The 16,237-nt window shown below is 42.8% G+C and overlaps 1 protein-coding gene across 3 annotated transcripts in view; it reads left to right on the forward strand.

Moving 5' to 3' along the window:
* Positions 1 to 16,237, forward strand: part of chm (CHM Rab escort protein) — a 377,848-nt gene that overhangs the window by 267,091 nt on the left and 94,520 nt on the right. For all 3 annotated transcript variants that reach the window (XM_060935797.1, XM_060935798.1, XM_060935799.1), the window contains one exon: positions 3,977 to 4,040. In XM_060935797.1, coding sequence (XP_060791780.1) covers positions 3,977 to 4,040 — 64 coding nt within the window. The remainder of the gene's footprint in view (positions 1 to 3,976; positions 4,041 to 16,237) is intronic.

Below are 16,237 nucleotides of genomic sequence, written 5' to 3' on the forward strand. Positions count from 1 at the left end.
GAGAACAAAGAGCAGACAAGCCACGAGCAAGCACGCACATACTGGGATGTAACAACACTGTGCCATCCACATGATGTAACGGAAAACCTGACTCATCAGACCAGGTCACCTTCCATTACTGCGTGGTCCAGTTCTGATGCTCACGTGCCCATTGTAGGTGCTGTTGTTGATGGACAGGGGTCAGCGTGGGCACTCTGACCGGTCTGTGGCTACACAGCCCCATATCCAGAAGGCTGCAATGCACTGCATGTTCTGATGCCCTTTTTTCATAGTCAGCATTAATCTTCTCAGCAATTTGTGCTACAGTTGCTCTTCTGTAGGATCAGACGAAACGGGCTATCCCTTTGTTTCCATGCATATCATAGAGCCTTACGTGTCTATTACCCTGTCACCAGTTCACCTGTTGTTCTTCCTTTGGCCAGTTTTGCTATGTACTTACCACTGCATACCGTGAACACCCCACAAGACCTGGTGTTTTGGAGATGCTCTGACCCAGTCTTGTAGCCCAATTTAGCCCTTGTCAGTATCGCTCAGATTCTTACCCTTGGCCATTTTTTCCTGCTTCCAACACATCAACTTTGAGAACTGACTGTTAATATGCTGCCTAATAATGCCTAATAATAATGTGCACCCCTTGACATGTGCCATTGTAACAAGATAATCAATGTTATTCACTTAACCTGTCTGGTTTTAATGTTATGGCTGATCGGTGTATAATCATAATGGTGCAAGCTAGATATAGTATTACACACTGTAATACTTCTTTCTCTCACCCTCTGTCTCTCTCTCAAGATTTTCTTATTTTCTTGCACACAATGTCATACAGTTAGACAGTTTATGCATTTACTTAAAGGTGTGATGTGTAAGAATTGGCCACCTGACAAAATCATAGTCCACATTCCAAGCAAGTAGGGGGCAGTATGTCACCAGAAATTTGGGGTGTCCACCCCATTGTAAGAAAAAAAAGGAAATGCACAGTCCTTCCTTCCCCTTCTCCCCAAACACACCACAACCACTCTCACAGAATTATCACTCACTGAATATAGTGTAAAGCTGCCTTTGTTGATCCACTACTAGGTTCATGCCATCTAACTTCAGAGTCATCAGTTATTTAAATAAAGAAAAGAAAAAGCCAACTACTAACTACCAGCAGGGCAAGAATATGCAAAATTCAACCAAACTGCTAAAATTTAGAGCAGGTCAAGACAGGGGCGCCGCCAGAAATTTTGGGCCCCATGAAAGATTAGAATTTTGGGCCCCCCAACTTTGCCCACCCTCATCACAATTGCACTTATTGTCATTATATGACTTTTGATAGCCCATGGACCTTGAGTTTGTGACTTTATTACATTTTATGTATTAACCAATGGTTGAAACCTGGGTGCGATTTGCTGGGGGGGATGGGGGGGGGATCATCCCCCCCTCTGGTTTTTATCTCTGCTGAAAAAAAATCCTCGGGGACAACCCCGTCAATAAAACAAACAAACCAAAAAAAAAAAAGTTGACATGACAGGCATGTTGTGACAGTTTTCTATGGTCTACATTGCACTCACTTTCAAAATGACCCGAAGTGGCAGCTTTGATGTTCACGAACGTCCCCAGCAAATAGATACATTGTAGATAATAACAATATCTTTGCGTTCTATGCAGGGATGCAAACAGAGCGCCTTTTGGCGGATGCCGCCTTTTTCACGGCCTTTTTCTTTTTTTTTTTTAGGGGGGCGTTGGAGTGTCTGATTATAATTTCAAAGTAAATTCTGTATTAAAATTACTAAATAAGCAAATCCGTTACAGTCCATGAAACAAGAAGTATAAGGATGAGAAATAAAACAGTTTAAATCGGAAAGCTGCGCACAATGTGAACTGCGCCATCAGAGCAAACTGTTCATTTAGTATTCATGTATTTTAGTGATTTTCAAGTCACTGTCCATTTAATCCGGAGGGAGAGAAACATCACAGCAACGCGACAAGCAATGCGAACTTTGTTGTGTTAGTGTTCGTGTATTTAGTCAGAGAGATAGGAAGATGAATTTACCATCTCTGGTTTAGTGTTCGTTTTCATTTAGTGTTATTCATTTGATATCATCGGATGTTATTGAGCTGTTAGCCTATTGTTACCTTAATTTTGTGACGTTTCATGATTAAAAAAAAAAAAAAAAACATCCCCCCCTTCTGGTTTTTTGACAAATCGCATCCTGGTTGAAACCAGTGGTTTAGAACGTGTGAACATTCCACACACATAACCATGTCAAACACTTGACTGGTGTCCGTTATTAGTGTAACGGGTTTATTTTTTTCCACTTGCCATTGGGTGTAGTGGTGGGGAAATTCTGCGCTGGCCCTTTAAGAGCGCAGGTAGTTATGGGAACGAGGCGCTGGCCTCTTTCAGTTTGTTTTGGAAATGTAAGCGCCAATGCCACTGGACGTTTGCAGCCTGTCCTCAGCAGTGTATTTGTGTCTCATTTCTTCAGAATAAAAAGACTGGTGAACAACACAACGCAATGTCTGTTACATTAGTAACACTTTAATCTAGCAAACTATATATGGCGCTCGCTCATTAAAAACTTCAATCCTAAAGCATTTATGGGTTGTATTGCTGCTTACCTCCTTCTCCAAAGGGGGGTTCAGTGGTTTGGTAGGGCGGAGGTCCCCCTGAGGCTGAATCTGTGCATATTTAGGGCACCCCATTAGTTATGAAACTGGTTATTAGCACTAGTTATTAGCACCAGCATAACGTAATGTTTCATCTTGTTTATCACACAAGTCAGTTCAGTTATTAAAATGGAAAAAATGTCACTGTACAAACTGTAAAAGTGTTCTCTTGATAGGCTAATCCAACCACGTTCATACTGTTCATTTACCATTCGCTAATATTTTGAACACACATGTGAGCGATAGCTACCTTTCTTTGGGAAAAACTGAGTGACCAGTTGCCTGCCTCTCCGGTCCCTCTCAGCTTTCAGCTGCCTTTCTTTACGTTTTTGACAGCCACTCTTCATATTTAGCGATCATAGACTGTACGCACTCCACTGCTGGCTGGCTGGCTGCTGCACTGCGACACAGCAGCAAGTAGCGTTGCACTGATCAGCACACAGATTTAACGCATCGCGCTTCTACCAGAACTGGACCGTACCATTTCGCAAAACGGGGAGGGTTAAATGACAATATGTTGAAGAACTCAAGAAATAGACAACCTTGTTCAATTAGCTCATTTTACCAGATGGAATATTGCATTGTTGTTATTTCAAAAGTCTTATTAAAATCATTAAAAGCATAATATCAGCCCCTTAAAGGGCCCCATGGCAGTGCTGGGCCCCTAGAATTGTTCTAACCTTTCCCCCTCTGGCGGCGCCCATGGGTCAAGATAACACTGCTATCTTATCTCCATGTGTGCCCTCAGCGTATAATTTGTTTTAGCTTGCTTAGCTCAGTTTTTATCAAGAAAACAGCCACAGCAACTCCCGCATCAGTAGTGCACTAGCTCGTTTTTTTAGCTAAATAAATAAATAAAAAACAGCCGCATCAGTAGTGCAGTAGCTCAGTTTTTAGCAAGAAAACAGCCACAGAAACTCACATCAATAGTGAATGAGACTGCTACAGCTCACAACACAGCAAATATGTAACCTTTATTATTATTAGTAATGCTACTGACACTGCCTATGACTCAATAAATTAACAACATAACTGAATGTTTTTCATGTTTGGTTTAATAATCAGGCCAAATACCACTAGAGATGAGGGCGGTCATCCTGTCTCGGGGCTAGCTGGTTAACATGCTAACTTAAGTAGATAGCTCTGCAACAGATGTCTGACATGATGTCAAACATCTTCACATTCTGTTGATAATTTTAGTTAATTTTTTAGTGTTTAAACTAAAATTCTTACACACAAACCCTATATAGCAATTTTTATTTAACTTCTTGATTTTAATTAACTTTTTTGTTTGTTTTGTGTTTTTATTTGTGGTCTGTCACAGGCAGATATCCAGAGCAGTGGTCATAACAGACCGGTCGATTTTACCCTCCCAATCCGATCAGCAGGTACTTATCAAGGTTTATGTGGCTAGTATGTCTGTCTTTGTTGATTTTGCAGCTTTCTCTTTGCCTCCCACTTGCCCCATCAGAGGAAAAGGTTTTCATTTCCATATGCACTTTTAAATTCAGCTGTCTTCATTTTGGTTGTACCATGTGTTTTTTGCTTACCGTGCACGTTTACCATGCAGTTTATATGGCATTACATCACTGTAATGCCACCTATCACATTAATCTATAATCTTGTGAATTGACCAACAAGCATTAGGCAAAGAAACAATAAATGATCAGAGTTAATTTGTGAGATTGTTAGGGTAGTTTTGACATCATTCTTCTATGCACTACATTCTAAACTGAATTGTGAGCACAAAGAAGATAGGTTGAGTGAAAGGAGCATTATCCATGTTAGCAATACAAGTGGGGTATGTAGAGTTGCACACAAGAATCAAGCAAATTCATTATACTGTTTTCCTTTGAGTTTGAGAATGTATAGTCTGAATACCCATTCATTTGAGGGATGTATACACAAACACAATGTATACACAAATTACATAATGTAAGGAAAACAGCATGTAAAATTATGGAGTTAATTTTGGCAAAAAGTTTCAAATAAAATAATGTCCACAAGAAAAAGGCATTCACCTGAAACCTCTATTGGTCAACTAATTTTTGACTAGGCGGTGCTCTGAATTTTAGCCATGCCCAGCCCATTAATGATGGCGCTGCCCCTGATATCGTGAAACAAATGGAGCAGAGTGCTCATCCAGAGGGGAAACTATATTGTAGTTGCATTAAACAGCTGACAAAAATAATATGGGTAGCTACTAAATTGTTTATAAATGCATTTTTGCACATTTTTTAATCATACAAGTGTCTTCATTCCATCCAGTTAAGTAGCAATTTAAACAGAATCAACTAATAAGTGCACTAATGTCACTCTGGAATCCAGTGTGTATGGGTGTGGAGAAAGATTTGAAAGGCAGGCATAATTTCAATAGAGCTCCTTGCTTACCTTTATTTGCACTTTCAAAAACTCAAACAGTATAAACTGACAGTTGTGGACAGGGGCCATCACTAGCTTCACCAGTCAGAATCCCCGACAAGTCTCTAAACTGTTTTGTCACAAAAACATATGCAAAAACTGGCACAGGGCATTCCCTGTCCCATGCGATACCATGCATGGGGCACATTATTTTCCTACCAAAAAAAAAGCATGCACTACAGCAGTTCTTCTTCTTTCATCTGTTCCCGTTAGGGGTCACCATAGCTGATAATGTCCCTCCATCTCCTCCTGTCCTCCGTATCTTTTTCTGTCACATCAACCATCTTCATGTCCTCCTTCACCACATTCATAAATCTTATCTTTGGTCTTCCTCTTTTCCTTCTATCTGGCAACTCTATCTCCAGCATTCTTCTCCCAATGTACCCTGGTCTCTGTACATGTCCAAACCATCTCAATCTCACCTCTCTAAGCCATTCTTATATGCACCGTTTCTAAAATATTCATTTCTCATCCTGTCCATCTTTGTCACTCCCAATGAAAATGTCAGCATCTTCAACTCTGCTACCTCCAGTCAGTGTTGCCAGATTGGGGGTTTTAACTGCATTTTAGCGGATTTAAACATGTTTTGGGCTGGAATACGTCAGCAGTATCTGGCAACACTACCTCCAGTTCAGTCTCCTGTCATTTTTACACGTCTTAAATCTAATAGGCTGATGAATTAAATAGTGTGAATAAATGCAGGGCATTGTTGAACATATAACACAGTGTGTAAAGTACAATAGTGATGTCATTCTTGAATGATTCATTAATTTTTTTAACGAAACTTTTGTATGACTTGGGGGTAAGGAGTCGTCTCAGTGAGTGATTTATTCATGTTTTCCTGGACTGCACATGCACGCCACTCAGGCTCAGCTTTGTTCACAAATGAGTCTTTCGTGTATGAGTCTCATTCACTTGTCACATGACCGTTGCATGTTCTCAGTAGGAAAAAGTGATCCATTCACAAATCATAATTATGGGTCTGAGTCTCTCGTTCATTATTCACATTTTTACAGCAGTCACATGACCAATACTATTACTGAAGACGAGAGGAGAGCTTGCTAATATTAATTGGTCAATCAGAACATTTCTGTAGCTAGCTAGTTGTGTGTAATGTAGCAGTTGAATGGATGGTTAATTTGCCTTTGTGTCAGAACAAGTTCATACACTATGGGTCTTGAATGACTGGGTAGGCTAAAGTGAATAACTGTCATGAATAGAATGATATTTGTACGGATAGGCACAGCGCTCTCATACAAGCAATTGAAGTAATCGTCATTTCAATTGAACTCAATCGGCAGTGGTCCAAAAGGTTGCTTCAGAGCTTAAAGGAATAGAAAATGTAAAGTAAATACATGCATGGGTTGGTAGCTTGTAATATTGAGAGCCCGTAAGAAAAGTTTCAGGCATGTTTGATCATTTATAAGAAATTTGTGAGCGTTTTTATATCACTACTCTAATGCCACCAAGAGGCTGCCATGTTGCCTGTTGGAAGGGCGATGCGTGACATCATTTTGGGTGCAAGGCTGAGTGTAGCTCTTCAGTACTGAAAGCCTAGGTCACAACCGGACGTACGATTTTTTGGCCGTGCAATTTTTGGCGTTTCCCAAATCGCTGCGATTTTTTTTGTTCATGGAGAAAGACGCACGTTGGCCGTAAGTTTGTCTTGCAACCTGAAAAAAACGTAAGCGCCCGGAGAGTTTGTTTGACATGGCAAAGAACCTCTGCGGCCAGTCTACGACTCGAAAATCAGCACGTCACACGCACGCGCCCTCCGTGCGTTTTTTGCACGTAGACCGGCCGTAGGAGCACGTACGGCCGGTTGTGACTGAGGCTGAAGGGACAAAGCAAAAGGTCTACTAAGATGACAATGTCGATTTCCTCCCCCCCGACCTATACACCTGAAATAGTATATGAAATAAGCTGCAACCCTGACTTATGGACAAACCTGAACTCTTTACCTGTAAAACGAGGCTGAAACTATGCGTTATACTACTCGTTAGCATGCTCTTGACTCATTCTTGAAAAACTTCATCAAGACGTCACCAGGCTAGCCTACCATAATTATCGTAGTAGGCAGTCCAACCCCTGTGGCAATGCAAAAAGAGGGTAAACAAACACTGCTTTCCTATACAGGATTCATGTGAACATTACAGCAGGATGCACTTGTATGAAAAAAGGCGGAAATATTGCCAGAAACACCAGAGCTGCTGGTATGGTATGGATTTATTTGGTAAAATTCATACATGTAAAAAGAGACAGTATAAATAGCACCGGGGACAAAACAAAGTATAAAATACACTTATTTCCAATGTGGTCCTCTTGACAGCAGGAAACAATAAAATATAAGAGACAATAATAAATTGACAAAATTGTATAAGGCTCATTCCAACAATTCGGTGCCATTTCAGTGTTGTGACTTCCTTTAAAAAAAAGTTAACTTTACGAGAATTTATCATTTAATCTGAAGGAGGGCTTATTAAACTACAAGAAAATGATACTGGTTGAGCTCAGGATATTGAATTATAATAATTTTGACCAAATTCTCACCATACAATATGGGCCAAATGTCCACCCTGTTACGGGACACTTTCATCTTTATTAATAGGTGTTCTGAATGCACAGTCATTCAGTGCATTTACATGCACATCCAAATCGAGCTGCTGTCGGTAATCGAGCAAAGGGTCCCAGCAGGGGTGCCAGAGAAATCCAGTCCTACATGCACACAAGGAAATCGAGCTATTGTGTGAGGTACATTGTGCACCCGAGCCACAGGTGGCGCTACACGCCCCATCGTGTTGGTACACTTCCGGTTGTCGTCATGAAGAAGAGCTATTCAAGGGTGTAAACAAAGTTATCAGTTCCGTGTTCTCCATTGCGCGTTTTTCTCCCGTCCATGAATTTTAATATATTCAACTCCTTAAGCTGAATGAGCATGAACTCTGTCTCCTCATTGCTCCAGAAGTGCACGTTTCTGCTCGCCATTTTCTCTTCTTCGTTTGTTCCTCCTGACCTCTTCTGCTGCTCACTACTACTGTTGTCATGCCGACTGAGGCTGTCGTGTTTCCCGCTTGTGGTCTCGTCACTTCCGGAAGGGGCAATGCTGAAGTAAGTAGTTCGACTATGTAGCTCGATAGGGTATACATGCACTAAGTAGCTCGGCAAAAATCGCATAATCTAGGTCGTGTAGCTCGATTACGAGAAATCAAGTTCGGTTCAATTTCAGCCTAGCTAAGGTGTATCCATGGCATTTAGAACTTCGATTTCAGTCGAGCAACGGCAGAAATTCGATTTTCTCTATGTGCATATAAACGCACTCATTGTGATATTTACATTTCCTAAGACCAAAAGTGTCCCTTATTTGCTCAGTTAAGTATTTTTTAAAAACTCATAAATAAGCATTATCTTGAAAAAGTCATGTTCTGTTTTAAGGCAAAATGTAGTTTCAACACATTTCTTTTGCAATGAAAAGAAAGTTCAATGGAATTGTGCCCCATTTTTAAGTGATTTTGAGTTTTTCAATTGATTTACTGTGTTAGTAACCACAAAGTCAAGCAAAATATTATTCAGTTTTATTTAATTAATATAAATAACACAGGGGTAACAGGGTGGACACAGCAGTAACAGAGTGGACATTACAGCAGAGTATAAAAATACATTTCATTTTAAAAAGGCAATTCAGTTAGTTTATCACACCACACCATAATGCACACCCAACATAAACATCAGGAACACTGATGAACACACCAGTTTTATATTTGAACCTTTAACCCATTTGTTTTTCTATGAAATTCCACACCTTTTTATCTAACTCGACGGAGCTTTTGTTTACAGGTTGTGGCGCTCTCGTGAGGCATACAACCTGGCCATCTCTGTACCAGCTAATATCCTCTCTCGGACTTGGCCAGTAGAACTTGTTGGTTCCATTCTTTTGCATACATTTCACTTTGACATCATCTTCAACATCCATGATGATTCCTGGGTAAGGTTCATCGTCATAGTTCACTGTGCACCATTGCCCGATATTTTCTTGCTTGAGGAACTCAGGCCGTGACTTTCCTCTTCTCCCAGGCTCACCTCCTTCAGCCCATAGCACACACACTTTTGTCTGCCTGGCAAAGGCAAGATGTGTCCCGATATTTAATTTTCCCTGGAGAGAAACCTGATGGCTTGGTGGATTTTCATTGTTCCTTTGACTGGCACAAGTCGGGGCACATTTCTCATTTCTTGGACTTTCCTCTCATCTTTTGCAAAAAAACAGTTCCAGTGAAGTCCCCATGTTTTTTAACTGTCTGAACATGGCCTCTGCATTGGTGATATCCCCTCCATGGCGGACATTTGTCAGCTGACCTTTTAAGGGCACGCCTAGCACCATCTGGAGCCCCCTTTCCATGGTTGGCCTCAAAGTTCCAGCTGATTTCTTTGAAGCCTTTCTTAAAAGGCTCTTTTGACAGAAGGTAAAACTAACTTCTAACCTAGAAGGCCCTGGTTGGGGGGCATTTTCTGGCTTGGGAAGGGACTTTGTGGACTTGAAGGAGGAGTTAACTGAAAGGTTGTCCTGGATCTTATGCTTTCCCTCTGCTTTCTCTTCTTTTCTCACCATTTCTTTCTCTGTGCTCTCTTCTCTCTTTCACTGAGGTCTGACATTTTCCTTTTTCTTCCTTCCTCTGTGTCCCTTCTCCACCTCTTTCTTTTTATTTAGGTATTTTGCCCGTTTTTCAGGGTCTGCATCATGCCGTGCCCTGTAGCGCCGTTGCTTTTCTGCAGCAGACAGCGGTGCCATTCACTGACAAAAACATGCATGTTGTTTTAATCAGTCACCTTGAAAGTATGTAAAAATAAATGTATAATAAATTATAGGAAGAAAGAAAAAATACCAATAAATGCTGAAAATATTTATTCATATAGCCTTCTTAAGTCCACCCTGTTATTTTGAGTCCACCCTGTTACTGTGCAAAATGGTAACTGGGTGGACAGTAACGGGGGGGGGGGGCATTTTGGCTAAAGTTAGCCATTACTACTTATGGGATGAGCACCATGCTAGGACTTGGTGATCGCAGGGGAAGAATTATAACATATTTACTAACCATATTTTAAAATTTGCAAAAAATTCAGTTTCAACAATAAAATAGTGTAACAGAGTGGACATGTTATGCTTTGGCACATCAGTGAGCCATTTAAAAAGGCTGAAAAAAAGTAGATTGAAGAGTGATACTCTGCTTCTTGTAGAAGATTTCCCTCCAAAAATCTCTGCTAATTCCTGGGGATCATGTGACTAGAGGAATAAGTCAGTAGGTGTATTTAAAGGGATATCCATCAGAGTAACAGGGGGGACAGTCAACACAGGGACATTAAATAATTTTGAAGTTTTAAAGCATTAAAAATCTATTAATATGAAAAAAACTTTTTATTCATAAATTTGACAAGATTAGACAACAATAATGAAAAATGTAGAATTTGATTAGTTTTTATTGCTTATAATTGTAACTGTAGTTGAGCAAACATGCATGGAGACGCATCAATTTGGCCTATTTGCTATAAAATCAGATAAATAATTTTTAATTAATTCATCCTTTTTACATATTGTGTTTTATGGTAGAAGGGGGCTTACCATTTAAAATGTGATTTTTGAAATAAAGATTAGAATATTTTTAAACAAAATATACCATATAATGTCATCCCAGCCGCTTCACACTCGACTGCAAACTGCCCCAGTGCATGCTGAAGGTCCTGGTTTGAAGAAGCCAACAGGACAACATCATCTGCAAAAAGCAGAGATGAAATCCTGTGGTTCCCAAACAGGATTCCTTCCGGCCCCTGGCTGCGCCTAGAAATTCTGTCCATAAAGATTATGATCAGAACCAGTGACAAAGGGCAGCCCTGCTGGAGTCCAACATGCACTGGGAACAGGTCTGACTTACTGCCGGCAATGCGAACCGGACTCCTGCTCCATTCGTACAGGGACCGGACAGCCCTTAGCAAAGAGCCCTGAACCCCATACTCCCGAAGCACCCCCCACAGAATACCACGAGGGACACGGTCGAATGCCTTCTCCAGATCCACAAAGCACATGTGGACTGGTTGGGCAAACTCCCATGAGCCCTCGAGCACCCTATGAAGGGTATAGAGCTGGTCCAGTGTTCCCCAACCAGGACGAAAACCGCATTGTTCCTCCTGGATCCGAGGTTCGACTATTGGCCGAATTCTCCTCTCCAGTACCCTGGAGTAAACCTTCCCTGGGAGGCTGAGAAGTGTGATTTCCCCTATAATTGGAGCACACTCTCCGGTCCCCTTTCTTAAAAGAGGGACCACCATCCCAGTCTGCCACTCCAGAGGCACTGTCCCCGACTGCCACGCGATGTTGCTGAGGCATGTCAGCCAAGACAGCCCCACAACATCCAGAGACTTGAGATACTCGGGGCGGATCTCATCCACCCCCGGTGCCTTGCCATCGAGGAGCTTGCTAACCACCTCAGTGACTTCGGCTTGGGTAATGGACGAGTCCACCTCTGAGTCATCAGCCTCCGCTTCCTCAATGGAAGATGTCACTGTGGGATTGAGGAGATCCTCGAAGTATTCCTTCCACCACCCGACAATGTCCCCAGTTGAGGTCAACAGCTCCCCACCCACACTGTAAACAGTGTTGGTAGAGTACTGCTTCCCCCTCCTGAGGCACCGGACAGTTTGCCAGAATTTCTTCAAGGCTGACCGATAGTCCTCCTCCATGGCCTCACCGAACTCCTCCCAGTTCCAAGTTTTTGCCTCCACAACTGCCCGAGCTGCGGCACGCCTGGCCTGCCGATACCCGTCAGCTGCCTCAGGAGTCCCGGAGGCCAACATGGCCCGATAGGACTCCTTCAGCTTGACGGCATCCCTTACTTCCGGTGTCCACCACCGGGTTCAAGGATTGCTGCCACGACAGGCACCGGAGACCTTGCGGCCACAGCTCCGAACAGCCGCGCCGACAATGGAGGCAGAGAACATGGTCCACTCAGACTCAATGTCCCCCGCCTCCCTCAGAAGCTGGGAGAAGCTCTCCCGGAGGTGGGAGTTAAAGACCTCCCCGACAGAGTGCTCGGCCAGACGTTCCCAGGAGACCCTTGCCATACGTTTTGGCCTGTCAGGTCTGTCCGGCTTCCTCCTCCGCCAGCGGATCCAACTCACCTCCAGGTGGTGATCAGTTGACAGCTCAGCCCCTCTCTTCCCCCGAGTCTCGGGGGAAGAGAGGGGCTGAGCTGTCAACTGATGCCCGAGTGTCCAAGACATAGGGCTGGAGATTCGATGAAACGACAACAAAGTCGATCATCAACCTCTGACCTAAGGTGTCCTGGTGCCACGTGCACTTATGGACACCCCATGCTCGAACATGGTGTTCGTTATGGACAAACCGTGACTAGCACAGAAGTCCAATAACAAAACACCACTCGGGTTCAGATCAGGGAGGCCGTTCCTCCCAATCACGCCCCTCCAGGTGTCATTGTCGTCGCCCACATGAGCGTTGAAGTCCCCCAGTAGAACGATGGAGTCCCCAGTCTATGCACCTCTCAGTACTCCTCCCAGGGACTCCAAGAAGGCTGGATACTCTATACTGCTATTCGGCCCGTAGGCACAAACAGCAAGTGCCCTCTCCCCGATCCGAAGGCACAGAGAGGCGACCCTCTCGTTCACTGGGGTAAACTCCAACACATGGCGGCTGAGCTGGGGAGCTATAAGCAAGCCCATACCAGCCCACCGCCGTTCACCATGGGCAACTCCAGAGAAGTGGAGAGTCCAGCCCCTCTCAAGGAGCTGGGTTCCGGAGCCCAAGCTGTGCGTGGAGGTGAGCCCGACTATCTCTAGCCGGTACCTCTCAACCTCCCGCAAAAGCTCAGGCTCTTTCCCCCCCAGCGAAGTGACATTCCATGTCCCAACAGCTAGCCGCTGTGTTCGGGGATCAGGTCGTCGAGGCCCCTGCCTTTGACCGCCGCCCAATCCACACTGCACCAATCCCCTACAGCTACCTCTGTGGGTGGTGAACCCACAGGAGGTTGGGCCTACGTCACCGCTTCGGGCTGAGCCCGGCCAGGCCCCGTGGGCAAAGGCCTGGCCACCAAGCGCTTGTATACGAACCCCAACCCCGGGCCTGGCTCCAGGGTGGGGCCCCGGCTGTGCCATACCGGGCGACATCACGGTCCTTGATCGATTGTTATCCATAAGGGGTTTTGGTGAACTGCTCTTAGTCTAAACAAATTCCTGTATACCGAAAATAACTCCGAATGGTTTACGTAAAGTGTGATGTCACTTACAATACACAGCCGTATTCAACAAAATGGACCATAGTGCCAGCGACATTTCTTCACCGATTTCCTCAAATATTTTGGACAATAACACGAATAACAATGATGATCATGAAAAACAAGCATTACCATATCAATTAGTTACACACAAGTGAACAATATTTATAGTTGTTTTCGTTAGTCATTGATTGATTTGGTTGGTTTTATTTAGTAAAGTCAATGTAAATACATACAAACAATTGTAAATGCATTAAAAATACATGGATGACACAAAGTGAAAACACTTATTTCCATTGTGGTCCATAAAATTAAATGACACAGTAAAGGGAAATATAGACTGTAAAATTTAATATGAAGAAAAAAATGGTGTATGTATATATACATTAATAACAAACAACATGAGTCAGGGCTCGAAATTCATATATTTTTTTCACCAGCCAGCCGGACTAATTACCTTCCAAAGTAACTAGCCAAACAGAAAATCAACTAGCCAAAATTTGTTCATGTATGAATTTTACTTATGTCAAAAATAACGCAAAAGAGAGTAGTGACTAATGTGCATTTATTTCAAGACCCGAGTATTTTGATACTGTTGTTAAATACATAAATGAGAACAACACAGAGCACCATAATATATCCACAAATAATATATTGGAAAACTTGGCAACTTGGTGTATGAGTATTGAAAACAAATATACTTACTATCATGACTATAGCACCCAAAATATGTCCAACATGCTTTCTGTATTTAACCGTTTATGAGAGAGAAAGCATTAGGAGCTTCATATTGACTAGGAATCAACTTGGAAAAAAATTAATTATTCCATAAAAATCGTATTGCAGCCAAGGCCTATCCTGCTCCCACGTTTGCTGATAAGTCCTTTGTCATTTCTCCTCTTCAGACCGAGGTCGCTTTGTCCCCGTCTCTGGCGGTTTCTGTACACCTTTCAGAAAATTCCACATCGTAATGTAGCTTTGGCAGATGTAGATGTAAACAACAAAAAAACACACGTGTTTAAATGGGCGATAATGTGGCCACATCTATTGAATTTGATAACGTGATGTGGCAGCGGGGGCGTGGCCAAGCGGCGGTCTGTGAATGGAGGGCAGAGTCAGGGAAGGTAAGTGGTGGAACCATTGCACCTGATGGGGATTAACCTGTGTTTGTGTGTCTTCCCCAGTGACCGCGCCCTTTAAAAGGAGAGGAGAGCAGAGAAAGGGAGCTCTCCCCAACCAGAACACGTGCGCACGCGCAGCTGGGAAGTGATAAAAGGCTGAAAAGCTAGCAATAAATAGTTCATTGAAAACTCAGTTCTGGCCTGCCATGCTTCTGTGCTCCACCCACCTGGTCCAATACTACACGTGATTACCGCGATATTCAACGAGATGCGTTATATGCATGCGCAGTAGTGAAAAAACCGACAGCCTGACTCGTACACGATATGATTCGGAATTCTTCGGTAGTTTCCGTCCTGCTGATAAACACATCGATTAACACAGACACGGCACGCGCTTAATATGTGGCGACTTTAGTTGACGGTGTGTCTGAATCTTGCCTTCATATATATTTTTTATTTTCAACTAGCCAGCCAGGCTGGCTAGTGACAGGAATTACCCGCCAAATGACAAATTAAGTCGCATCGGGCGACCGGACCACCGCGAATTTCGAGCCCTGTGAGTACTATAAATAAATGATAATACAAGTATGAACAGATAATACTGTACAAAAGTACCTAGAGCAAAATACGAGTAAACAAATACATGTGTAAAAATTAACAGGACAAAGACAATAGAAAAACAGACTAGTTAGATTATGAGATAATAAAAAAACAGCTTTTAGAGGAAGAAATCAACCCGAGTTCTTCCTCTAAAAGCTGTTGAGATAAAAAGGTTCGGACTAGGTTCGGTTTGAAAGTACTTTTGGAAGACTAAGACTGAATATGACTAGGTAAACCATTCCGTCATTACCAAGGCTTTTTTGACAACATGAAATCAAAGCAAGACACCCAACAAACATCAAGCTGCTTAGCTGTATCAGCAGTTATTACATTTATGCCCAAAGGAACTCAAAATAACATATCACGCTTAATGAAAACTTAGAGAAGCCATAAAAAGTGTTTTCTTACCCTTTGAACTTCTCTTTTGCAGACTACTGACCGTGTTGTCTCGTTTGTCTCGTCCGCTTTTTGGCTGAAGATTGTGGGAACCACATCTGGATTCAGCGCTGGCTTGTACGGTATTCCTAATGCCAGTGCAACAGAGTTGTTTGAGTGAAACGCTTTTTTTTTTCCAAAATGTTCCAAGCACACGAGCTGCATAAAGCAGTGTTTGTTTACCCTCTTTCTGCGTTGCCGCTGGGGTTGGACTATCTACTACGGTAATTACGGTAGGCTAGCCTGGTGACGTCTTGAAGTTTTTCACGAATGAGTCGAGAGCATGCTAACGAGTCCTTATGCTGCCAGGAATGTGTAAAAACTTGTGCACTTGCCTCTTGGACAGATTTAGGTAAGTCAGATTGTATGCAGATCTGTTTGTAGGTTGTCTAGCAAGGTTACAGTCCGCAGAACGAGGCTGTCACGGCAGCACTATTTGTACCGGGGATATAAATATGAAAAGTTACCTCCCTCCATTCAGTCACATAGGACTAAATTAGCTGTTCACTCTTCCCTCACTGTTTATCAGTGACATCAGTATTATCTTTCCCTCTCCACTTTTTTGTTAGAGAAATGTAATGTCTTTTTTTTTTCTTTTTTTTTCAAATAAACTTTTAATTAAATAATCTCCAGCCAGGGGCAGCTTCAAGTCTTACTTGCTATGCGGAGCTTCCGTCTCTTGCACCAAAATGATGTCAGACCATTGCCAGAAACTATCGGGGGGGATTTTTCTGA

This window comes from Neoarius graeffei, chromosome 12, assembly GCF_027579695.1.
Source record: "Neoarius graeffei isolate fNeoGra1 chromosome 12, fNeoGra1.pri, whole genome shotgun sequence".
Lineage (NCBI taxonomy): Eukaryota > Metazoa > Chordata > Actinopteri > Siluriformes > Ariidae > Neoarius > Neoarius graeffei.